At 40.5% G+C, this 27,693-nt stretch overlaps 1 protein-coding gene across 1 annotated transcript in view; it reads right to left on the bottom strand.

Moving 5' to 3' along the window:
* frem2a (FRAS1 related extracellular matrix 2a) overlaps positions 1-24,321 on the bottom strand; it is a 58,355-nt gene extending 34,034 nt beyond the window's left edge. Inside the window, exons 1-3 of the mRNA XM_069146294.1 lie at positions 19,234-24,321; positions 16,442-16,531; positions 3,797-3,943 (exon numbers count right to left, since the gene is read on the bottom strand). Coding sequence (XP_069002395.1) covers positions 3,797-3,943; positions 16,442-16,531; positions 19,234-24,244 — 5,248 coding nt within the window. The 5' untranslated portion in view covers positions 24,245-24,321. The remainder of the gene's footprint in view (positions 1-3,796; positions 3,944-16,441; positions 16,532-19,233) is intronic.
* Positions 24,322-27,693: the final 3,372 nt, after the last annotated feature.

The raw sequence follows: 27,693 nt of genomic DNA, 5'->3' as shown, positions 1-27,693 counted from the left end.
GATGTTTTGCCATGACACAGAAAGTTGATATTTGCACATGCGTCAGGTGTGGTAAACTCCGCGGCCACGTCCAGCCCCGACCCGCTGGCTCCCCGACGTGCAGCATGCGAGGGCCCGCATATCACTGCTTGCAGTTCTACTCAAATTGAAATTTATGAAAGTTATTAGACTGATCACTTTCTGTTTGTCATTCTGTTTCCTTAGACTGTCTTAGACTGAGCCATTTCTCATTATCAGTGTCCGAACAGACCCACATTGCGCATGTAGACACACAAATAAATAGATGTACATACTTTATACGAAATCATTAATACAAATTTTGTTTGAGTCATGAGACAATTTGTTGTTGTTAGAGAGACTAAGGTTTCATGCTGCGGAATAAGATACACTTATTTTCTTAATGCTGCAATAAATATTTTCTTTAATCTTCCTTCAAACTATGCACTTATGCATAAATATGTCATAGCTACCACGACAATATATGTACGTTTCTTTTTAAAAAGCTTGCTTGAATGTGGTTCTGCGTGTGTGTGGTCCGAGATAACCAGGTGCTCACACACCTGCTGAGCACAGATGAGAGTCAGAACGCAAGCTTTCATGTGTGCCAAAGAGATGCACTCAGAAACGTTCCCAAAAGAAATCAAATATACAGACGTGCACATACACACACCAGCACACACACAGGTAGATAAGTCTTAAAGCTTACATAAACTGCTCCACTGTGATGCTAACACCTGACCCTACGATTAACAGGGATCAGACTGATGATGAGAGGTGGGAGGGAGCAAAAGCTGCTTACAGCTGCTGCTTCTCCCAGAGCGAACGAGCCGAAGCATGACAAAGTCAGCGCTAAGAGGGACGTTCAGGGACAACATCATCATCATCCTATTTAACCTTCTAACCACAAACACTCAAACATTTGCACAAAAACATGCCAGTCTGTTCTTTCCAGCACCAAATCACCTCCATCCATGGCATTGATGTTCAGGTAGCTGGCTGAATTTGAGATTTGAGCGACACACAGCAGTGTGTTCTCTGCAGACACTGTTTTGTACGCCGATGTGTTGCAGGCAGCACGATGCTCACTTTATTTTTAAGTTCTCTGATGATTCACTCATTGTCAGTCTTCTTAACATGGACAAAATGTTCTCTGTGTAAATGTCGACTGCTGTGACAAGATGTTTTACAGCTTAATAGGGCTATAAGGCAAAAAAGTAGCAATTCACATGCGGCCTACTTTAGATCAGTGAAGCTGAATTTTAATAGAAAAACAGGTCAAATTTGGAACTTTTGGAGATTTTTTCTTCACAGTAACAAATTTTCTCTGGAAAAAAAACTTTGATTAGGATGTGAGACAATGTACACAAAGTCACAGGGAACATTCCAAGTCTTTTCTTAATGTCACGTGTTTTTTATGTTGCTGTTTAGGGTGCTGACTTATCAAATCTGTCTACATAAAACAACTTAGAAGACATAGATCAACTGAACCTGATGCTTGCTTTGCCTCCTGTCTACTGTCTTAAGTTGCACCACATACTGCAAAACACTGCAACAGCTAAAGCCAAGAACCGGCTGGCCAACATGAGAATAGATAACTTAGAAATGATCAAATGCATATTATTCCTCCAAATACCATCCCATTACTTATATCTGCCTATCCTTTTGGTGGAATCTATCTCACATAACATTGGCCAGTCTATCACATGGCTGACTCATAGAAACAATCACCCAACAATGCTCAATTTTAAAATGTTATGTGGATCAGGGGGCAGCACAGTGGTGCAGTGGTTAGCAGTGTTGCCTCACATTTGAATCACCCATTAACAATTATCCTAACGTGGGAGGAAGCCAAGGCACCCTGAGGAAACCCAAGGGAGAGCATGCAAACTCCACACAGAAGGACCTCAGTCGACCAGCAGCTTTAAACCCAAAACTCTCTCGCTGTAATACAGTGCTAACCACTGCCCTACCGTTTTGTAGAAAATCAAACTGTTTAGCTCTCCTCTGACCATTATGAATCAAGTTGAATGATATTAACCGAATACAAATTGAGAATAAGCATGAACATTTTTTTTTTAAATGTCCACAGGCCAAAGACAAAAAAAAGCAGAGTGAAAAATAATAAGAAAGGATGAACTCCACAGGCTGAGCAGCCGGTAGTTAGTAGAAGATCCAACAGTGCACAGGCACACAGGCAATGGTCACCCACAGGCTGCTGAAAAGCTGACTGGGAGCTTATTGTGTCAGAGCCCTAAGAAACCTCAGAGCCAAAAAGATATAAACAGATCAAAATTATTTCATATCTACTTATTTGCTTTACTTAGAGACAAGAAAATGATGGGGTGACAGTTCTGTTGATTACAACACTGTCAGTGTGGTTATTTTATCAATAACTTTAACTTCAATAATCTCACCATTATTTTTTGTTGTTTTCTTTGTAGATTTTCTCATATCAAGCAGGTCAATGCAATGCATTTATATTGCTTTTTGACATGTACTTGTTTTGATGTTTATTTCGTGTCCTCACTTGCCCGTCTGGAACAAATAAAGTTCAACTTTGAACATCAAGGAAAATAACTTGTTCACAAAATTACGAGACATTTTCTTCCTGTGTGTGCTGGAAAAGAAAGAGTTACATCTCTGCACACACTGACCTTACACCTAACTTATCTAGCATCCTCAAACACCAAACAAAAATGTATTTTTCCAAACTCTAAATTGGCTCAAGGCCAAACAAAATTACTTTGACCTAGAGGATGAATCTGGTTTTGGTGTGATGAAAGCAAATATTGAAAAAAAAGTTTGGCTTCAAATGTTGGAATTTGTCTGGTGTGTGTATAAACTGGAGAGCAGTATTCCAGGTGAACATGAGTTTCCCTACAAAAGCATTGCAGTGAAGCAAATGACAGAATAGTGTACACTGTCACCTCTGAGCCTGGTTCTGTCTGAGGTTTTTCTCCTTTAAAGGGGAGTTTTTTTTCTTCCTCCCAGCTTATGTGGGAATTGTTGAATTGTTGGGTTTCTCTGTATAATGTTGTTGTAAAGTTCTGTTGTAAGGACTTTACTGTGTTAAGTGCCCTGAAATAACCTATTAGGATTTTTATTTTTTTATTTAATTGAATAAAACATTAGAAAAATAAGGTGGTGTGTCCTGAACTGTCATTTCCTGTGTACTTTTCTTTAATGTTTGTTACACAGAAAGAGAAATGTACAGCTATGAAAAACCTGACATTTACATTCTAATATGTACTCTGTACTTTTTGTTTTGAGCTAAAGGCTAACGTCAGCTTGCTAGCATGCACCTAATAAAAATCCTTAGATGTTATGCGGGTATTTACGATGTTTATCCAGTTTGTCCTTTATATCTTGCATCTGCTAACATAACAAAAGCTAAATATTCGGCGAATTAAAACTTTGCTCTGACGATGGCACTAAGTGAAACGCCAAGGTACCAACAAATTTATTACAGTCAATCTTGAAAGGGACAAGAATGCGTGTGCCAATGTTCATGGCAATCCTTCCATTAGTTGTTGACATTTTACTCAAAACCAAAAATGTCAACCTTCTGGTGGAAAAGTCAATGGATCACCAAAGTATTTAAGATTTTTCATCAGACAGCCATGAATGTCTGTGCAAAAGGTTGTGGCAATCCATCGGGTGGTTATTGTGATATTGCTGTCTGGAGCAAAGCTGTGGAACAACATTGCCATCACCACAGCCTTCATGTTAGTTGGCTAAAAACACAAGCATGTCTCAAATTAGAAAGGGACAGAGACAGAAAGATAAATGGACTGACCGATGAAAGACGTCTCTCCCAGGTATCCTCTTCGTCGGAGCACCACGTCCAGGAACTTGTCCTCCTCATCCACCACATAGTACTCTTTCTCCAGAGAGATCCAGGCCCAGTCCAGGTGGAACTGCTGTCCTTTAAGCTTGTTCCCACCTGGGAAAAAAAAAAAAAAAACATGAAATACTTAACTCTTGATTGAAAATGTTTGATCATAAACATTTTTTTTTTAAATGTCTCATTTAAAAACAAAGTCTCTTGTTAGCAGTTATTTATCTACCAGAATGAATTACATTTTGTTCTTATTGATGTAAGTGTCAGCAGACTGTTTATCCAAACCCACTGTTGGAATATTATATATACTGAGGTGGATTTATTTCTCTGATTTAACCACATGCTGCTTCAACATTCTGTAAAAACTGGAGCTGTAAACTATGAGAGGGAATTCTGTGACATAAGGGGTCAATTACTGTAAAACTGTAATGAAGAAAAGGTGTTTTAATTATTTTCAATGTACAGTCTGTGTTCACAACACATTTGATGCAGAACATTTACAGACGTCACAAGATCTTATACCTTTCTATGTGACAGTCAGTCTTTTTATGTGCTCTATAATTAAATTCTGATTTTCCTTTGCTGATCTGTATTATCTTTTCTTCTCTATCATCCTGAGGACTTGAGCATGCCAGCCAATCAGTGCTATTAAGGAAGAGTTTGCAGAGTAAATGGTCGTGTTAGTGCTAATAGAAGTACTCAATAGCTGTCACTTCAGCAAGCGGACAGAAAAGGATGCTGCTTTGTGTGGTTAATGTATCCAACTATAGCTGGAAAAGGATGGAGCTCTGTAATACTGAATGGCAATCATGAGAAAACATTGTAAAAGTGGAACAGAAGAAGTGGAGGAGAGATCTTTTTCTTTGCTGATAAACAATGCCTAACTGTAAATGGCATTCCTCTAAGGGCTATTATAAATGTCTGAGTGTGTAATATTCTGGCAGAGGGAAATGCAGAGGTGGAGGACTGTTTGTAGAAATGTTATGTGTCGGCTGTGAGAAAGGAAATCTCATTTAGTGGAGATGATACCTTCCACCTTTACATCCTGTGCACATTGGGGTTCAGCCCTCTGTTACAGCTCTAACATGGTTTGCCGACTTGGTGCTAAAACACAGCAAAGGTGAAAAGTTCAGCACTTTCCACCCTGGATATACATACCTACAACATACTGAGGTGAGGAGACGGCTAATATAATGAGAGTTCAGGTACCTTTTGAAAAGCCTGTAAGCAAAGCTCAGGCTTCACTTAACGGGCGCACATACAAAATTGCACACATGCACATCTCTTCGATTCCAACTTCGCTGCTGCCTGCAACCTTGACTTTCATCCCAGCTCGCTGATAGTAGATGCAGCATAAGCTGCCTGAAATGTGTGTGTGTGTGTGTGTGTGTGTGTGTGTGTGTGTGTGTGTGTGTGTGTGTGTGTGTGTGTGTGTGTGTGTGTGTGTGTGTTGTGTTTGTCTGTGCACATTTGTGTGTGTGTACCAGTCCTTCTGGGTGACCTCTCATGGGAGGTGAGTAGCTATGCACAGACAATAGGGATCTGAGTCAGTGGGCTTCAGACTGTCTCATTCCTCCAGCCTTTTGGAAGGATAAAAGACCTCTCATATGTGCTGACCATACAAAAAAGCAGCTTTGAAATCATCCTCAATAGAGCTAAATTCACTTTGCACCCTCTTTCAAAGGCTTTCCTCACAAAAACTCAGCACAAGGTTGTTGTTTTTTAACCAGTTAGGGATGATAGTTTCTGCACAACAAATTTCAAGGATCAGGGCACTCTGGAGAGAAAACAACTTTGATGCCTGGATGCTGCAGTTCTGATGCAGCTTTGTGACTTAACAGAAGAATCAGTGAGAGCTGTCCTGTCAGATGAGATTATTGTCTAACCACAAAGTGTTAATATCAAAAGGCATGTGACCTGAAGTATTGTTGTGAGCCAAAACTCGTTACTGCTGCCAGCTCTATTCTTTCGCTCCTGGTGTCCATGATAGGCTGTTCAGTTTCTTAACAATATGCTGCATATTGTAATGTTAAATATTGTATCTTGTTTGGGTCCACATGGTCTGCTTGGATAACGTAGTTTAGTCCACATAGTCATACCTACATCAAACTATAAAAGTCCATAATTGAAATGAACACAGTATATGTGCTATGAAAGACTTGCTTGCAGTGATGTTGCAGTGACTCTAACATTAGCAAACTCTGTCTCTATAGAGCCTAAAAAAGTGTCACCCCCTCTGCTGCTGCTACTCATCCCCAGTCACTTCCGTTTCAAATACCAGGCTTCAACTCCACCATGCTGCCAGACTGTAAGTTCAACTATTCATTTTCCAGCCAGTTTATGAAAAATCCAGTTATTATTCATAGTCTGTTGTTAATTCCTGTCTTCTCTGCCTGTGGTACTCCCTAACTCAACTCCTGCCTCAGTCCTACTCCTGCCTCTTTCCCTGGAAACCACTTTGGATCACCTTAAACACTCCAAAAAACTCTGGACTGCCCCTGGACAAGCCATTCCTCTGCCAACTCCTCTGCTCGGTTCTGCTCAGCTTACCCATCCTGCCTCAGCCTAAAGACTCTGGATGCCACTCTAAATTCGCCGCCGTTCTGGACCCTCTTGGCATCCCCCTCCAATCACAAAACTCTACCGTTCAACCTACAACAGTTGTTTAATAATAAAAAAAAAAAACTATTCCTGGTTGTCACAATTTGCATTTGGTTTCTCTAAACTAGCCATCATTGGGTTTTATGGCCTGAAAATGACTGATTCATTGCCCTCATTCACTGTTCTTTCACCAACAGCAAGCAGCTGTTTTCAGCAAAGATGCCCTGACAAACCAGCTGCTTGCTACCTGCACAGCACTAAAATTTAGACCAACAAAGTGCAGACTAGAAAACAAAATTGAACAGCAAGCTAATTAAAAAAAAAATCAAGTAAGATTTTCAGATGTTAGCAGAGACCTAACCAGAGCAAAAAGGAAACTTGAATTTCATTTTAAACTTACAGATGGCCAGACACAAGACTCTAAATGAATGCTAATGTTGCTGCTTGACTGCTGGATGAAGCTGCAATTGTTTAAGATTCTGTCTTATTTTCAGGAAGTCCAACCAACAATCAACTGCTCCTGGCCAATCAGTGACACCTGACAACTTAATGCCCCTCCTCCATCATGCTCTCAGCCAACAGACAGTGGAGAAGCAAAGTCTCCCCACAAAACAATATTTGTTCTGATTAATTCATTGTTTTGCTAAATGTAAAACTTGGTTTATCCCATTTTGTTTCCTCTTTCATGTTGCCATCACCTGAGTCAGGGTTGTAACAATAACTTTTCCAAATTCCTGCCGGGTGGGCTTTGAAAGAGACATGTTGGTAGGCAACCAAAATTAAACACTGTGGCAGTGTATTTACAGATCAAAAAAAGTGTAGGCGGTTTTGAAAACAAAACAGTGGAAGTGTCACATCTATTTCCAATGAATGTCTTTTCACACAAAGAGTATGAGTGGAGGTTCTCATTCCACGGTAACCCACACCTCTTTTTTTTTCCTTCAGCCATCTTCTTCTAAAGATATCTAGATCCTCCACCTCTAAAGGAAACGCCAGTGAGGGTACAATTATTCGTTCACAAGGGCGGCAAAAAAAGTGCTTCACAGAGACCTGAGTATCTGCTTTGTTCTTGAATATGCTGTAGAGACCAGCTTCAGCTTTCAGTCTTTGGACTTAAGGACATTTTTAAGTCATGGAACTGTCAAGTCTAGAGGAATTAGTGTTAAAGGGGATTTGGATTGTATCAAAGTCTGAATCTGATTCTGACTAGAATCAAACTCGCATGATCTGAGGATCCAAGCAACTTCTCTGATTCAGCTTGAGATAATAATAGCAGCAATTTTGGGCAACATCACTAATGGAGGCTTAAATTAGAAAAAAAAATCCCACAAACACAAAGCGTCTTTTTGTTATATGAGCATAACAGCAAAGCAACAGTACAAGCCACACAAAGTGCTCATAACTAACATTATTAGACCAAACAAACAAACCGCCATTATAACCACTTTACTGGTATTTGCATCTCTACTGTGATTGCAAGCTCATGTGCATAACTAAACTGGGGACAGTCATTTTACACAGTATAATCTATTCTTTGCTTTAGGCTGTGTTACGTATATATTTTCTTATTTTGGGGAATGAATAAATCCGACTGAAATTGTCAGCTAATACAAATTTTCTTTTAAAGCGTGAATGCATTATTTCTCAGCCACCACTGGGCATAGCAAATATGGACATAATGTTTTCTCCTGCTACCTGACAGGGACCGTGATCTTCAAATTGTCACATTAAATATTCAGCTCAGATTTCCTGAAAATACCTTATCTTTCCATCCCAGACGTCATGCCTGTCAAATAAATATGGCACACAAACACATACAGGTAGAAATATCACATGGGTTTGGGGGATGTGTGAAGTAAGTGTTTCCATGTGTGTGTGTGTGTGTGTCATTGTGAGATCACAATATTGTGCAATTTTGACAACAGATGCTGCTGATGCATGTGCTGCAACATTAAAATGATTACATTAGATTTTAAATATCACAAATAAATGTTTGTTTTTTTTTAGATTATAAACAAGTAAGGCTCCTTGCTTCTTTCTTGAAAATAAAAGCTTTCTTGACTTTCTTGAGATTAATCTCTCTCTCTCTCTCTCCCTCTCTCTCTCTCTCTGTGTGTGTGTGTGCATGCATGTATTCCCGCCTTTGCCGAATGAATAACGATTCACACTCAAAATCAAAGGACATATTTCACAGCCAGGCAGTGCTATCTGCTGTGCATTACATCTATTCTGCTGCTAGCACTGCGGCCTTCTCCTCACTGTTATGTCTCCATCTGCCTTCTGGACTACTTTGTATGAGAGTCCCCAACTCCCAGTGCAACCGGCAAAAAAAGAGCTTGACGCAACCAACAAACCCAGTGATGTCTCTAACCACGGACAACTTTCGAGAAACATTGGGCAAGGAAATAAATGCTAAATCTTCTACTTATTCAGTTGGCAGCACATTATTTTTCGCAAACCATGTAGCATGTGAAATGCTGTGACACTCTCTCTGCTAAAATAGACTCGCAGTAATATTTCAGTAGTAATAGGAGCCCACGCACCATCCCACTGACAGGAGTGCCACTCTCCATAAATTTTGGCGGTTGACGAAATACAAATATCTCCCTCCCTCTCAGCACGTTTCAGTGCCTTTTAGTTCATCCTGCAGATGTGTGGCAGTCGACGTACTGAGAGGTTTGGCATGTGTGCAACTCGTGGCAAAGAGAATCACAAAGACTGTGATGGGTTCTGCACTCAGCTGTTTCTGTCTTCTACAAGGCGTGTGCCTGTGTGTGGCCAGGCACACAGAAGACTGAAAGCAAGTCATTTTACAGGTCTTTTAGCAGCACCATAATCCAGCGTCTGTGTGTGTTTGTGTGTGTGTGTGTGTGTGTGTGTGTGTGTGTGTGTGTGTGTGTGTGTGTGTGTGTGTGTGTGTGTACTGTACATGTGTATCCCACTTCATTTACACTTCGTTCAAGGCAATCAGCATGATAGTGGATATCTCCTGAGGTGCGGTGAGCTGTCAGTGCACTGACCAGGAATTCATAGCTCCGGGCAACTACCAGTCTTTAAAAAGCTGCTCAATTCAAAGGCAAACAGAAGCCAAAGTTTCTTTGTTGTTCATTTACAAGGATCAACTACGGCTATTTCACAGGACATGTGTGGATGTAATTATTTCTCCAAGCCACTGCGTTTAATCAATCACTTCACAGGAGTTCAAATCAACTTTAAGGACGAATCTGATGCTGCTGTTAGTGCATCAGAGAGAACTCATATGTGTTGTGCCTGTAGGCAACAAAGGAAGCAAAATGCACATACATTACCCCGCATCCATCCACCCACAAGAGATAAAAGTTGCGTGTGACAGAATAATGCATTGTTTCCTTCCTACATTCAATAGCCATTAGGCATGACTGCGCAGAAACACCCTAAGCGACCTTGCACATGAAACCCAAAGAAACTGACATCTGGGGCACGGATCCTCCCTCCTTTGAAGTTCTTGTAATACACTTAATAACCATGAGCTTTCCTGATGTCTACAAAGACAGCTGTATACGTCCCTGGGCGTAGCTTAAAGGGAAAAGGCTCGGGGACAAGGAACCAGTGGCTTGCTTGAGGTGTACGGGTGTGTATGCAGCTCGACACGTGTGTACATTTGTCTGTATCTATGTGTGAGGGAGTGCATATATGTGTGCGTTCAGAGTGTCAGATGAGTGACGACACCTAAAAGCATTTTTGTGCTCATCAGAGAGGCAGAACTTCAGCAAGCACATAATTCCAGGACCAGCACACGTCTCCGTGTGCTTCCAATATAATATTTAACAGGAGGATGAGTTTAATTTATCTCAGGACAGTTACTGGCTCTCCTGAGAGCTAACTGTGCCTTGGTACAGACATGATAAACTAGCTCTGATTTCTCCTTTCCACTTTTTTTTCCCTTTGCACTCATTTCCCTTCATTCTCTCCTCAGACTACTTTACAACAACATTTGATTTTGCCTGTAAATGTTCAATTTACTTCTGCTGCTTTCAAAATGTTTACCTTGAAGACGTATGTTTTTTTATTACAGGGTTTCATACTACAAATAATAAAGCAGAGCTGAGAACAGCTCCCGAGTGCTGCATAGTTTTATATTGGAATGTAAACAGTAAAAATGCAAGTATCACTTTGTGATGTTTAAATGATTTAAAGCTAAATTAAAGCTCCATTAGGATCCATTAAAAATGAAAAAGCAGGCTACACAGATGGTAAGGATGACACATGCAAAGACAGTAAAACATAAAATGAGATTTTATGAGAACTGGAATTGTCACTTTCCTGCAGTTTCATTTTGTACAGAGAAAATCACATGCTATATGAAATGGAAGAAGGACAAGGTGAAAATTAGATTAGAGAAAAAACTGCTAGGGAAAAAAAAAAAGAGTATAGAAACTGTTAAAAAAAAAAAAAAAAAAAAGAAACTCTACATGACAAAAAAGAAAATCCAGTGCTCATAATTGGAGGCAATTATTTGTACAGTCAGAAATGTGAATGTTGTCATTTCCATGCCAAAAAAAAATGCTGAAAAGATTTTTGGTTTATTCTTGAGATTAGAGCGTTTGGTCATGTTTGAGTGTTTACATGTCAAGCATCAGTTGTCAAGCATCAAGAAACACCGAATCAAAGATGATTAACGTGAAGAAAAATCCCTTCACATCCCTCAGTCTCCTCTCGAGTTTCTAATGAGATGCAGATCATCACGAGCAACACTGCAGAATGAGCCACAATCCTACAACAGAAGAGATCCGTCAGGCCCGCTGACAGACAAACACGGCAGGCGGGGACAGACAGCAGGAAAAGACAGCGAGGGTGACAGAAAAACCAAATCCTGGTGACTAAGACACCCGTCACAATAAACCACAACACACTTTGAGATGTATCTCAACTCAACGGGAAGGCAAAATATTAACACTGAACCTTGAGAGGAAAAGGGGACACTGATCGGCGGCGAGACGGGCAAAAATAACACGAAAGAACAAAATATATAATGAATACAGATGTTGAGCAGGGTACAAGAATGGAAAATGAATAAAACACATTGAACAGAGATCTAAGACTGACAGTGTGAGAAGGGGGAGATGAAGAGGATAAAGATAGGAGAGCTAGGCCCTGGGAGAAGCGAGTGACAGTAAATTCCTGAGTGGAGACAGATAAAGAGAATCCTCTACTAAAGCCAAGGGACGTGTTAGTGTGTGTGTGTGTGTGTGTGTGTGTGTGTGTGTGTGTGTGTGTGTGTGTGTGTGTGTGTGTGTGTGTGTGTGTGTGTGTGTGTGTGTGTGTGTGTGTGTGCGTGTGCGTGTGTGTCAGTCTGTGCTGCATGCTGATGCATTACCTTGCACTTATGCCCTGACATTACTTTAACAACAGGAAAGATAAACAACAACAAAAAAGGTCAAGGGATTATCGATGACCAACGTGACAGGCAGTTTAAACCTGTAATTGTTTGTTTTTTAGTTTCAAATCCTTCTGAACTCAAATTCCAAAGTTGATGGAATGTACGTAAAGATGACTGCTTCAACAAATATTTCAACTTTACAAACATATTAAACAGCTTTTACATTTACATTCAATGTGTTCATTCGAGTTCAAGTTTCCGAGCCAAGACAAAAGGAAACTCTTTAAGTCTTTCAACTATTTAGTTTAAAAGTTATTAAAGAGGCAATTTAAAGTGGACTCAGTTCATTTTCTGCCAGTTTCTTTCATCCATTACAAAAAAAAGTCAGTATGTAAATAAATAATTTGCTCCGCTTATCATCAACAGAGATGAGGGCAACCCAAGAAGGTCATTTCATCTTAAGAGTTGGCACTGCTTTTATGAAAAAGACCCTTTGAAGAGAAGAGGGAAAAAAAAAAATCACAGTGACACCACAGATCTGCACTCAATCACACATCATGCACAAACAACACTGATGATGAAGAAACGGCGCTCTTGCAGTATATATGGTGATAATTAGTCTTCTTACACCAGCAAAGGAAAAGCTGTGCACAAAGTATTTTGTTATGATTAAGATAGATGCGTGCAGACTAGGAAATGCATGTAATTTGTATCGTTTGCAAAGAAATGTAGACAAATGAAAGGGTGCTATGGAAGCAGCACGAGGGGTTGAGGTGGACATATTATTGTAACTCTAGATAAAGCAGTGGTATGTCTGGACTGCTCGTGAGCAGGGAGTGGTGAAGATGGGATGAAAGGATTCTATTGTAGGTATCAATCTCATTTGCAGTGGGAGGAGAAACACCAAGAAAAAAGAGTTTTGATGGGTTTCTTTTTCTGCCGCTAGCAAATATGGGTGAATGAAATTCTCTTTGTGGTGCTAAAAGGTTTAAAAACGCAACATCTCTTTCCAGACACACTTACCCTATATACCCTATATACTCCAAAGATCTCACTGTCAATAAATCTAGAGCGGTTTTTTTTTTTTTTTTTGGGGGGGGGGGGGGGGTGGGGGGGTTAAAAAATGAAACCCACCGACCAATAGAGTCTTTGGGTGATCCAGAGCAACTGAACCATTTATGGAAAGATATGCTGCTATTCTTTCTTTATCAAAGGCATGCTTCTGTGCTGTGAGCAGGCAAATTAAATTCCATGCTTTGTATTAAATCAGGAGCAGAGATCTGAAATATATCAAAACCTGGGCAATGAAACCAAAACCACCTGCTTGGTGAAATAGCACTGGAGTAAAGATTAAAAATGTGATTTCAGTAAACCAACACTTTGCAAGTGAAACAACTGCAGTAGAAAATAAGTGGATCAGTTAATGTACTTTAAATAATAGCAACTATTGAGATAATGGAAGCAAGATTAAATATTCTCCAGTGCCAGCTTCTCAACTTTGAGGATTTTCTGCTTTGTTTTGATAATTTAATAGTAAACAAGACAATTTAGTTTTCAACTGTTGGCTCAACAAAATAAGTCATGTTTGACTTTTCAATGACATTTTACACACCATAATAAATCAATTAATTGCTAAAATAATTGGAGGATCAATCCATAATCAAAATCACTGTTAATTTGTGTATTTTGAGTATTTTGTTCTCATGATCTGTAATTGTTTTGTGCTCTGCATCATAACTCTGTGATCGTCACACTGTCAGAGAGAAGCCTGGGAAAGAAGCCATGTTCCAGCCCATTGTAGTTAACCATAGTGATCTTCGCTGGTCTTAACCTGTGACGGACACTTCTTCCTGTCACTCTTTCCTTGTAGATGAGCCTGTAATAGGGTCACATAATTATCGGTGGCTGCCTCGGAGCGCTGCCCAGCTCTGACGCCCAAGGCTCTCATTACCAACAATGCTGCCTGGGCTCTTAAATATCAAACACCTCTTTGTGCTGGAGGGCTGACCACCCCTTAGCCTACGGCTACCCCTCTCTACTCTGCTGTGCATGCATATGTGGGAGTGTCTGCACAAGTGTGTGCCAGCACACATGTGGATTAGTTTTTTTAAAACATCATTATAAAACATAGGGAGACCAACTGACATGTACATTCATGTGTTACGAGAACATAATGTTTACTTCCTATATAATAGAGACTTGTGTGGAAGAATTAAGTTGTGGGACATTTTTGGACAAGGATGCTTCACATCCGCTTCTGTGATTTACGGATATGCTGCCTTACAACAGAACGCTAACAGTGTGTTTTTAAATATCTTTGTCCTTCCTTTGCCAATTCTATATCCCGAATCAATTTGTAATAACACAAACTCTTTTGAGGGGGAAAGAAGCCCAAGTGAATCCAGTAAACTTATGGATTGATAATATAAACTCATGTACTTCAAGTAGAGTTCCTTTTTGAAAGCCTCCGGCTTTTCTAGTTTAACAAGAATGTTGCCAAAAGCATAGAAAAAGAAAAAAAAAATCTAAGAACTTTGTGGGAGCATGGACAATCAATTAGTCAATGTTTCTCCTCTCATGTGCATAAAGGAACTGTTATTCTTTTACGCATTAGTACTTTCTTCTAAGTGCATTAGAAACATGGTATGAGAAATACCTCTGAAAGGTGGGTCTAGGGGTAATTCACAAAACCATGATTTCATGGTTTTAGACAGAAAGTGTCACATAACACATGATTTTCTATTTGTGCAATTTGGAGAGCACATTTAATTTTTGGATGTGACTGGTTAATACAAACGGTAGTTTAAATCGCACAGAAAAATTACCATCTGAATATGAATCAAAAATGGCATACTCAGCCTTGTGATATGCAAAAGTAACCCACAATCTCATGGCCATGTTTTAATTCAATGCTCGATGATACATTGTAGTCATGTGATTCTCCTAGAAGCTCGATGTCGGTAACTTTACAAGGTCTTATGTCACATTCTGCATATTTGCAAATTTATCTAACCAGAAGAAAAAAGGTGAGCGCCATTGAATCAGTTCAAAAAAAGAAAAAGGAAGGAGAAGCCAATAATAACCAAACCCATAAAAATATTATTAGATGGTTTTAAAACAGGGAGTTGTGGCTTTGTGGTCATTACACTTAAGCTTTATGAAAGCCTTAGTTGTAGCACATTTGGCGTACGTTTTGAGTCATCCCATGTGGTTGTTTGTTCATTAAATTACATTGGCTTACTTTACATACCCTGCAATAAATATTAATACTTATTTTTTTTTTTAATGGTTACCGAGGTCCCCAAACATTGGGAAACAAAGAAAATGCTTCAAGCAAGAACAAGACATCGAACCTGTTGTATATTTTTTGGTATTTATAAAATGTCCCATTGGAGGGCATTTTTAAAATGTTTGTGCTTCTCCTCTTCATTTTGAGTGTGTTTCCCTTAATGCTTTTGCATCTCCTTTGTTCTACCCAAAACTCAGTTACAGTTTTGATTCATTAACGGTCATTTCTGTTCTGTAGTACAGTATTTCCTGCGTTTGCTGAACTTCAACAAATGCAACAACCTCTTAAAGATCTCCCTCACTCGCAGAGATTTCCCTTCATGATTCTGCCAACTGTTGATTGCTTAATTAGTAGATGCCTCTGTGAAAAGATGCTCATTTCAAGCACATTGTAAGAACACGTATGGAACAAAATATACTGATTTGATTTTTAAGTGTTAATTTCATGTGCATAAATCAGGCCACAAATGACAGTTATTATGCATGTGCAGTTGGTGCAGACAAAAATAGAGGAAGAAACATTAGAAACTGACTTCACACATAAAAAAAAGTATGTTGTTGTTTTCTTCAAATTAAAAATCCTAGTTGCTCTACTTTGTCTAGAGAAAACAGATGTACTTATATATACAAAGTATCTAAACACTTATATACATAAGAAGAGTTTATGTCAATGTTATATGATTATGATCTATGTAATTTGTGCAATACATGTTGTTGATCTTCTGTTGGTGGTGACAAAAAGCCCTGAGAAATCAGCCTGACACTAGGACAGAATATAGAGTAATACTCCTTGACATGTCCTACAGTCCTATTTACAAATTATACTCACAGTCTCATTAGCTCACTGAACTGTGAAAGTGATGCGTGTTAATGTTGGCGCCACAAAAGGAGTTTTCTATCTTTGATGAACCTGGAAATCTTATCAATTCAAAAATAAGTTAATACAGTGTGGCATCATTTGCAGTGCACAGTCAGAGTCAGAAGACCTCTGTTCTCCTATGCAGAATTGTCAGTGATTGATATTCTGCACTGAGACTGTGAATGGCAGATCATTTTATGGTAAAATCCTGAATCAAATGAAATCAGAGCAAAACAGCCAAATTACCCGCCACTGATCTGTTTATAAAACCTGCTGGGAACAATTTACAAAATTAATTTAGCTATGAGCTGGAATATAATGTTTGACAGGTGACTCGCAGGTCCATCACAATCATGAGTTGTGAGTTACTGAATGAGAAATGAGTGACTCTGGGAAACTTAACAACGATTGTGAAGACTCAGAGCGAAGAGGAGCATTAGAAACACACCCAGAGAGATGATTACATATAGATGTAAAAAGGGTGTAGTCTTACCGTTATCCTCGACAGAGAAGTGGAACAGATCAGATGTAGCGTTTTCTTCATTTCGCAGTACGTAGCAGATGTTCAGGTCATTAATATCAGCTGAAAAAGAAAAGTAACTTTATTTATTCATGTGTTTATCTTTGTGTCATGGAAGTGATAAGACAGATGTAAATTTATGACCTGGAAAAAACTAAAATAACTGAAATCCAACAAAGGATAAACACAAAATTGTGATGACAAGCAAACAACAAAAAATGTTTGGTATAATTAATAACAGAATGCAAATGAGGCCCAGTGTACTCTGCAATCTGAAGTAAAAGCGTTCACTGTCAGGTCATGGTGAGATGATGCGTGAGGATAATTTCAACGATCGGTTTGGTCCAGCTTTAAGCGAGGTGATGGCTAAAGTATAAACTGTATATCGAAGTGATTTGTCCTTGTAGAGAATTTAAACATTATATTTGTGAAACAATTTGCATTTTAAGATTAAAAAACCTTCATGTGATGTTTCATGCTGACTACAGAAATAGCCTCAAACACCCTTTGAAGTTGTATTACAGCTTTATGGCTAGTTCAAACACTCCCTATGTCAAATAATTGTTCAAAGATGGAAGCTGTCCCACTTCAGCACCGTATCAGCTACAGTAACAGCAGGTCTCTAGTATCACACTGATTCGGCTCCTTATCAGCACTCAGCATGAACAATTTTCTACCAGAGAAAGCATTCTGAAAGTCATGCATCCGTAATACAGGATGATAAGGCCACAACCTCAAATTCAAGACAGCTTGTGCAAAACCAACACAATTTTTTTTTAATCCAGAACCTGCTAAAATATCTGTGTCAACAGTCCTGATCTTTTAATGACAGACAAGGTAAGAATGTTAAAAACAGGATTGTGGCGGGCACCTCCACTTCCACAGCTGTTTTCCAAACTTTTCTGAATTACAGGGCTCTGTCTACATTTTTCTGCACCGTTCCCCACAAACATCTATTACTGTGCAGAAAAAAAAATCATCAAGACCGTGAAAGGCCTTGGCCCCTGCAAACCACCTCCTTTAATAATAGATGTCAGAGGAAGGAGGTTCATAAAAGTATAAACCCTTAACTCCTGACTGGGACGCATCTCAAGCCTTTTAGTTGGCTTCCTCTCCTTGCTGCCTCCCCTTCATGCCTTCTAACATGGAGACGGGGACAACAACAAAAATCAATAACTATTTCACATTTATACAATGATTTTTGAGACAGAATTGTTCTACTTTCAGGGTAGCGTTCATCTTTTCAAATTAACAAGTATCAATCTGATCGTACAGCAAGAAAACGATCTTCTTTGTGGCGCACTTGAACCCGAAGACCTTACAAGTACAAAGTCAACACTGTGAACGAGGGGCACAGTGTTCATTAAATATTTAAAGAGAATGCCTCATGGGATGTGCCCTGGAAATAGGATGAGTAAATAAGCGAGGGATTGTCTCTTTCACCTGACTGATTCCGGTGACGAGCCTGTTTGCTCTCTCTTACTCAATCTCTCACGCCCCTTCCCTCATTCTTTATTTCTCTCATGCCACCTCCACCCTTTGCCTCCTTTGCACTCTCTTTCACTTTACTTGCTCTCTCTTCCCCCTCTTGTGCCCTTTACTTCTCTCTCCCACCGCACTCCCGTCTCATCTGTGCCCTTTTTTTTTTTTTTTTTTTCAAAGACTGCAGCCGCACAGTAGTTGTCAGAAGTGTCCGTCTCCTGCAGACTGAAAAGCTCTTTTCTCATTCTTTGTTCTCTGCCCATGTCTGTGCTTGTGCCGAGCTGTGGCACAAGCAGGTGAATTTTCTTACTTGTTGGTTTAATTGCCTCAGCGTGATGTGAACTACGGCATTGATTGCAGCGCTTTGAACCTCAATCAGCAGCATTGTTGTCTTGATTCTTTCGGCAATATCAGTAAGCAGACATGTACACGTTCAGATTCCTGGTTTAGGGCGGCATATCTCCCGCTGTGTGTTGGTGCTGTATGGAAATGTACTATGCCAAGAGCTTTTAGTTTTTTCAATAAATCACAAGATACACAAGTTCTCAATAAATTGTTTCAAATTGACCTTACCTGGTCAACCTATCAGAGTGTGCTGCAATTCAAATGCCATCCTGTCACTGGGAGCTCTGCACTGACCTTCTCACATGATCCTCTACTTCTGTCCTGCTTCATTTAACAAACCACTGTAGAGAACATCAGATGTGAACACTTCCCAAGAGAGTCAGACATCATAAATTATTCATCTCTAACTGTCTACAAGACATTTGCGGGAAACATCAGCCTCTAACTTTGGTCTGCTAATTATGATTTGATGAGCAAGGCACATCTAAATGAGGCCCACAACTTAACTATTGAAAATCCCAAGCCAGCACTTGTCAAACATCTGAATAATTATTACTCCATAAATTAAAATCTTTTGCAGGCTGTGTGAAAAATTAATTAAAACTTACAGATTTGCAGGGAATTTGAACTTTTTACTTTATGTTTCTCTGAAGTCCCAAAATCACACATTTGGAGAATATAATTATTAGATTACAAAAAATTAAGATTAAAACCACTTCTATTAGCCAAATAAGCACAGCAGTGAAACTTTTTAAAATATTGAAGACAGGCATTTTATTTTGGTAGATTGTTGTGACAGTAAAGTAAAATTATATTTTTGTCTAATTTATCTACAAGATGTGACAGATTAAAAAACAAAATCAATGTCATTTGATTATGCAATATTCATGCAAAGGTAATTCATTATGATACTAGTGGGTGTTTTATTCAGAGCTTACCTTGACTAAATGTGTCAATGGAGTTGTTTCCTCGTCCCAGATTAACGATATAGCCGTGTTTGGGCAGGGTGGTGACATGGAACACCAGAGATGCCGGACGGCTGTCTCTGTCCTCTGCCCTCAGCACTTTGGAGGTGATGGGGAACCCCAAGTGACCTGTGGATAAAATCTTCAAATTGGGTGCACCTTTATTCACCACAATCTGAGGGACGCCGTTGTCGGTTTCCACAATGGTGATCTTCATGGTTTGAGGGCGCCTGGTCTCGAAAACAGTGTCGGGGAAGACGTAAAAGTCGGTGTGTGTACCATCAGTGACAGTGAAGGAGAACGAGTCCTCTGGGGATTCGGTTCCGTCGTGTTTGTAGCTGATGAGATTGTCATTGAGATCTTGTTTTGTGAAGCTGGTGACAGGTGTGGACTGGTTGTAGAGCAGTTTGCCATGAACAGGCAGCTGTGTGACAGTAAATTTGATCAGCTTCTCAAATGTGTCCTGGTCTTCAGCAGTGAGCTCAAACGGCGTAATCATTTTAAGCTGGCCTTCTGTGACAACGAGGCTGTTCATAGTCACAACAGGTTTCTTATTATCAACGTCTACAATTGAGATCCTGAATGTTCTGAAAATGGGATTGTAGCCGTCAGTGACTTCAAACTCAAAACTGTCCATTTTCAACTCATCATCAGAGGTGTGGATGTAGTAAATCTTACTGCCAGCTAGTTGGAGCTGAGTGAAAGACACAATGGGCATCCCTGGAGTATCTGTACACTCCAAATGGCCCCTAACAGGGGCCCTTGTGATGGTGAAGACCAAGTTCTCATCAGGGCTGTTGAGGTCAGTGGTGCTGAGGAGATCTGTGGTCAAAGTCACTCTGCCACCTTCTCTCAGAGACACGCCTTTACTGACCACATCAGGGAAGACCATGTCAATATTGCCCACAGTGATGTAAAAATAACGATCAATAAGTGGGTTCATTCCATCAGTGACATCGAATTTTACCAAGTCTCGGATGCCCTCCTGTCCGTTGTGCGTGTAAAGTATAAGCCCGGCATCAATTTCAGCTTGTGTGAAATTCATGTTGAGCGTGATGTTCTCCAGAGACCCAGCTGGGTTTTTTCTCTGCAGGAGACCCTGACCAGGCCCAAACCGGATGATATATGTGAGCGTACTGTCATCTGAATCTAAATCTGTTGCTTTGAGCGCTTTGTTGTTGATCTCATTGGACTCTCCGATCTCCACCTCCAGACCGTCGTTAATGAGCATTCTAGGGGTCTCGTCATCAACAGCGATGATCATAACCATAGCTGTTTTCTGCACAGAGTACTTTCCATCTGTCAGAATGACATCAAAGCTGTCCTCTGTTGTCTCAGAGTCATCGTGCTCATAAATAATACTTGATGCTTCTCTAATCTGCTCTAAAGTGAAGTTAGTCACCAAAACTGAGCCGGTGGATAGCTGGTTTAAAATGGCACCATGTTTGGGAGGTTTGGAAATGATAAACATCAGCTCCTCAGGTGGAATATCAGCGTCGGCTCCATTTAGAATTGGAGTGTCGATGACGATGTTCATCCCCTCCATCACGACAATCTCCCTCAAGTAAATATCTGGCTTTTCATCATTTGCCGGGATGATAACGATTGGGAAGAAATGGTTCTCTGAGAAATTAATGCCGTCAGAGCACTTAAATGTGAACCTGTCCTCCACGGGCTCTACCCCCTTGTGAATGCTCTGTACATAGTAGATATTTCCCTGCCTGATGTCTCTGATTGTGAAAGCACTGATAGCTGTTCCTGACCTGGACTTCTCCGAGCCTGGGGCGGGGGATATATTTTCCACATAGCCGGCAGCGGGTTGGAGAATGATGGTGCAAAGGATATCATCCGTTGGCGTGTCGTTATCATCAGCGTACAAGTGCTGAGGGCCAATGGCGTATTTCTCTCCTTCTATGACACTGAATTGAATCCCAACTTCAACCTCAGGAGCCTGGCTGTCAACTGGAAGTATCGTGACCCATATGTGAACTCCATCGACCTTATTGCCACCTACTGTCCAATCATCTGACATGTCTGTGAGAGTCAAATTGAAGCCATCTTTCTGAGAGGTAAAACCGATCTCACCGCCAGTGTGTGCATACACAACCACACCATTAATTATGTCAGCCTGTGTAAAACTAGTGGCAGGCACTCCTTTGACCAATATTTCACCCATAACAGGGGGATCTTCCACAATAAAGGTCAGCTGGAGGTCATCTGTGTCATCATCATGGCCTTGAATCACATTAGTAGTGATTTCTGTGGCTCCATTTTCCAGCACATCTATATGAGACCCAATTGTTCCCTCAGGCAGACTGACGGTTGGAGTCTCATCATCGACAGGCTTTACATTAACTTTGACTGTCATGGTTACAACATGAATCCCATCACTCACATCCAACTGAAATTCATCGCTTACTGTCTCCTCTCCACTGTGAACGTAGGATATCTTCCCCTCTGAGATATCCTCAAGTCTAAAAAACCCTTTTCTCTCAAGGTCAGTGAATGCAACCTGGATCTGGCCATGTTTAGGGGGCTGGCTCAGAGCAAAGGTTATCTTATTACTCTCTGTGTCGAGGTCTGTAGCATCCAGCTCTGCAAATGTGATGACGTGCGTGCCTCGTTCAAATACAGTAAAGCCCGTGTTGGTAATCTGAGGGGGTTTGTTGTTGACGGGCTGGAGGTAGATTGTGAAAGCTCCTTCTACGCTGTTCCCGGCTGTGTCTTCAACAGTGTAACGAAACTGCACAACGTGGGCTGTGATTCCAAGCTCAACATCAGGGGGGCCATAGGAGATCTTATGATGGTTAATTTGAGCTTGTGTGAACTCCGTCACTTCAGTGGTGGGGCTATCTGTCAGAACCAAAGAACCGAACACAACTGGGTTATTTTCATCAGTATCCATTGGGGGCTGGATAACTGTGTATTTGAGGTCATGGTCCTCAGAGTCCAAATCTGTGTAGCGCAGAACTTCTTTGCTAAAGTGAGTGAGCTTGTACTCCTGAACGGTCATCTGCAGGGTGGTTCCAGGGAACAGCTCAGGAGGTACGTCATCGATAGGTAAAACTCGGATTACAAATACATTCTCTCCTGATATGTTAGGGGGGTCGTTGTCATCCTGAACTGTGAATACAAACTGATCCATGACTGTATCTGTGTTGTGAGGGCCTGTGTGCTTGTAAAACAAATTCCCATCAGTGATGTCTTTCTGAAGCCACTCTGTCACCTCCTTCTCATACACTTCATCCTCAGCATTGAACTTCCAAGAGGAGGGGTCCTCTGGCGCATCTGACTGCCTTAGGAGCACTGTGCCAACACGAGAAAATGGGGGGACAATGGTGAATTTAATAGTTGAATCCTCGGAGTCAACGTCAGCAGCACTGAGCATGAAGGGAGATATAGGCATCATTTGATTTTTGAATAGCACCAGACCAGTGTTGGCATTTATAATTGGTGGCTCATCATCAGTGGGAACAATTGTAATAGGAAAGAGGAATTCTACTTCATTTTTTCCATCTGTCATCTTGAAGACAATGTTGTCGCTGTATGTGTCACTCCCATCATGCTGGTACACAACAACCCCTGTTATAAGGTCAGCAGGTGTGAAGAATTTCCTGTGAGAGCCCAGAACCATGAGGTCCCCATGGCGCAGCCCATCCACCACTGTGATTGTGACAATGTCCAGGTTGTCCTCGTCACTGATCTCCAAGTTGTGAGCACTAAAGAGGGGCCGAGACTGACCCTCATACAGCAGCTGACCCGTGTTACGTGTTACAACGGGGGCCAGAGAGTTCATCGGCTTCACAACAATCATAAAAGCAAATGGGTCTGAGAGGGCCCCGTCTGTGTCCACCACCTCAAACTCCAACTGGAAAATCCTCTCAGTGTCTGAGTCCAGGGAAGGTGGCTTGTATGCTATTTTCAGATCACGCAAGTCTCTCTGGTAGAAGGATGTGATGGGGAGGTTTCTGTCATCAGTGCTGACAATATAGCCCTCCTCGTAAGATAAGGGCGAAGTGATGTTGAAAATAAGCTCATCTGGGTCTGACTCTGCATCTTCAGCAGCCAGCATATCAGGGGTGAGAGCAGTCATGACAAACTGGCTGACCTCCATCATCATCATGGACACAAAGCTGGGTTTGGGGGGAGTGTTTTCTTCTCCCTCCTTGATGCGAATCATAACATAAAAATACTCCTGTTTCATTAGGTTTCCTTCCTTATCATGCAGCTCCACAACCATGGGAACATAATCCCTGTTGGGAGATTTGCGGTCAAAAGTGTGCTCATAGCGGATGTCAGCTTGTGTGAATTCATCGCAGTCCATCATTTTGGAAAGTTTGCCCCCATCAGTGAGTTTCCCATATCTGGGCAGAGCGCTGCCGCTGCCCAGGGATGTCACCTCACATTTGTGAGAGTCTCTGTCATAAGTAAACTCTAAAATCCTCTTGTCAATTGGATTACTGATGCCGTTGAGATTATCAACAGTGAGAGGCATGTTTTTGGTGAGTAACTCTAGCTGCGTAAAAACTACTTCAACCTCCATCATAAACGGGATGATAACGGTCTCGGTTTGCGCGTCGTACCTGAGCTGCAGCTTCACTCTGTCTCGAGCTGGACTTCTCGACCCGTAGTGGGAGTATGTAACATCGCTGGGACCGAAATCACAGGGAAACTTTTTGGGAGAAAGGTGCCCCGGTCTCTGTGAGAGCGGATCATTATCCAGGACGGTGACGCTGCACCGGTCTCCCGGCTGGGTCTGAATCACCAAATCATTGATGGGATCGATGAAGAGCGACCTCCCAAAAGGCACGCGTATTCCGTTGTTGGCCACCAAGATAGCATCTTCTGATAGTTCTGATCTGAGCGCGTAAAATAATCCAGAGCTGTCAGAGCTGTCAGGTTGCGCGAAAACAATGCCTGTTACTGAAAAACACAGGAGAAGTCTGTAGAACAACATCTTCGCAACCGATCTGAGCCAAACCATCCTAAAACAGTCACTCTGCCAAGGTGCCGCTGTAAAACGTCCCGGTCTTTTTTTTACTCTTAAAAAAACCCCAAAGAGTTGGGAGTCAGAAGGATGGCAACACGGTGACTCCCGTGCATCTATTCGTCCTGCCCCTCGACATACTCGGCGAGAATAGCGCGCATGAGTTTTAACTTCAGACACTTGAGAGCCTTGCGTAAAGAGCTACCGCCCCTCTCTGCGCATATTGGAGGATTTTGAGGGCTTGTTATCTCAACCTTGTCGCCAATGGGCAGCGCAGCTGACAGTCACAGGTAGGTGGGGACGAGGAGATGAGTCGAAATACACAGATACGATTTGCTATAGTGCAATTACCGAGTTTCTACTGTTAGAGCAATTAGATATGATATGAAATACACTGTTGATGGCACATAATCCCGTAATCGTTGGATAAACTGACCCTCTGATTAAATTGGGAGAAACATCAACATTGCAATCCAGGGGGCTGCAGATATATCCTGTGGTATGTCAGAGAGAAAGTTGAATAACTCCACCAACTATATTATGTTAATGTTTTGAAGATAAACCATTGAACTAAAAGAGTTAAAAACAGAATAAATCCCATAAAAAGTATTTTAAAAAAAAAATCTTTTAAGTCATCATTTTATTAGGTGAAACTGTTTTTTGCAAATATTTACAGATCATTTGTGCACTTGTGTGGCAGGTTAGTATGCCCTAGTATTCATTCATATTATGATAATTTTACATCTTCAGAAAATTACAAATTTTGCTTAAGGTCTAATCTAACCGTGGTTCATTTTTGCTTGTCATCTGTCATCTAATATTGATGATTCTGGACTTTAATGCTTAATTAAAAGGACACTAACTAGTGTAGTTAGTCTGTTGCTTATTAATCCTCTGTAATGTTCCTGTTCATTTGCTCCGCTCTTCGCACTGAAAGATTAAGTGCGAAAAAAGGTGACAGAAGTGAAAGACTGGCTCCCTATTTCTTATTCATGTGTGCATTCCTCCATTTATTTATTTAGCTGTTTATTTTGAGGCGAATAAGCAGTTCAATGTGGTCCTCAGAAACGTGTTGACCTTCCCTTCAAGGAAGAAAATGAAACTGGGCAGGCCTTCCATTGCCCATTAGGTGAGATAAAGAATGACCCTGTCCTTGTCAGTTGAGATCAGTTAACTATAACACAAAAAAGTACATTCAAAAATATTGCAATAATCATCAGAGTGAGGATGTGAAGTGCACATTCAGCTGCTATGGACAAAGAAATAGGCTACTGATTGTTGATTGGAGAAAATCTATCTTGCTTGTGGGAAATCTGTGCAACATGTGGAACATCTGTCAAGGCTAAATCATGAATAAAGATGGAGAAAAAAAAATACTTTTCACATCCTGATCTTTTTTTTTAAATGTGATCTGCTTTCTCCTATTTTAACATTTTTACTGAAATTTGTTTTTTCAATATTTATCATTTGTACCCTGAACCTTAGAAACACTGCTGGTGACTACATTTTGATCTCGACTCTCCACCACCCATGTTTAAAATGCCAGGTGATTAGAGGGTTCCCAGTGCCTTGTTATTTCAAAGTACAAGGCACCCCCAGCTTTTCCAGCTGTTATACTCTGTATATGCTCAGAAACATTCTTCTTGCGACTTTACATGAGAGAAGCTCCTCAGATACGTACATGTTAGATCTGCACTGTGGGAGCTGGATGCATTAAACAAATTGTGCTGAATACTTAAATCTGATGCGAGACACAGAGTGTGATGAAGAACAAAAGAATGACATTAAGATCATCATTAGGCCGACAAAATTAGAGACTACTGAACATTTTCACCTGCAACTTTAAGCTGTAGTTTGTCTCACACAAAATTATTTACACGGCAAAAGATAAAGGAGTCCATCTGATGGACATCAGTTTATGCGAGTCCCATTATTTGGGCTGTGTGGATGGTCATTTTGCAAACATTTGTTCTGTTCCTATCTGACTAATTATCACTGAAACTCCAGCTCATCCTCACAGCCCATCCCCTACCAATCACAATGAAAATTTTTGAAAATTCAGCTTCATATTCATGACATATTTACATAGTGCAGGACGGGGGGGTTCCTTCTGCACAGCAGCTGCTATGCTGTGATAAGGCCAAACGTGGAGATTCTGGGGTTTGAGCCTACATGGGAAAGTGAAAGATTCACAACTGTCAGCTAATGACAGTAGGAGGGTTAGGTACCCATCAGATTTGGTTCATTTGCATAAAATCTTGGCAAGCATGCCACAAATGACAAAAACGTTCCCTACTTATAATAAAAGCTAAGTCATTTGAATGAACATTTTGTGATGAGCTGGAACCACATACTCCATGAAAGCCAAATGAATATTCACCATTGCAGTGTACACTAATTTTCAGCCACAGGAGCACACCGGAGTACATTCATGTAAATCAGTTTTACATACTTGTGGCATTCTTATGGTCAGTATAAAAACAGTTTAAGATTATTGTTGTCTGGCATGTGAATGTAAAAAACTGATTTTGGAATGCTTGATCATTTGGTTTGGTCTGATTAGGAGTAATCATTACAAAAGCTCCCAAAATAACTACAAACAAGACAGTACAGATTCTCACTGCAAGGCGTAGCCCATGAACTCTGAGAGAAAATTTGGTTTGTTTGCAGACACACACCACCCACACTCCTCTGTCCCAACTGAATTAAGTAAGTTATGTAGGAGGTTTAATCTTTGATGCCCTGACAAAATGTTTGACAGTGGAAGTACACGAGATGTTTTTCTGCTTCCGATTTGTCTGATATTTCACTGTATGCTTTTGCAGATGTCCAGCAGGGTCTGGGTCCCTGCACCAAATCAGTGAAGCTCAATGTGTTGCATTTCGATAGTACCATTACATTGTTTTTTATCGATTTAAAAGAACATCTTTTCTGATCAATTTATTGAATCAATGATCCATAATAATCCCAAGGAACATTGTATATCTGAATTTAGTCGTAAATTGAATCAATGCAAAAAGGAGTGCATCTTGGGGTTTTTTTGTACATTACTTAAGTTGTCTTTTTATTCTACTCTACATGTATATTTCACTCCATTTCATATAAAGTAAGCCAGTTTTATGACACTATATTTTAACAGCAATACATAAACTACTTTGCACATTCATTTTTTATATATAGGCTATATATAAAACATATAAAGTAGCTCAAATTAGCCTCAACTCGAGTAGCTACCACATAAAAATGCTGTTCACATATTATTGCATTAATGCACAGAAAATACCTGCACTGAATGCAAGACCTTTACTCGGGAGTGTATTTACATTGTGTTGCTTATGCTTTTACTTATTTTTTTACCCAAGTAAAAGATCTGAATGCTTCTTTGCCTGCACACACATCACACAGCTGTTACTCTTTTGCTTTCAACACTCACCAGCAATGAAAGG

The sequence above is a fragment of the Embiotoca jacksoni genome, unplaced genomic scaffold, assembly GCF_022577435.1.
Source record: "Embiotoca jacksoni isolate LCO1_2020_lvr unplaced genomic scaffold, fEmbJac1.0.p SCAF_13, whole genome shotgun sequence".
In the NCBI taxonomy this organism is placed as follows: domain Eukaryota; kingdom Metazoa; phylum Chordata; class Actinopteri; family Embiotocidae; genus Embiotoca; species Embiotoca jacksoni.
The sequence above is the reverse complement of the archived record's forward strand: the minus strand, read 5'-3'. Positions and strand labels throughout refer to the sequence as shown.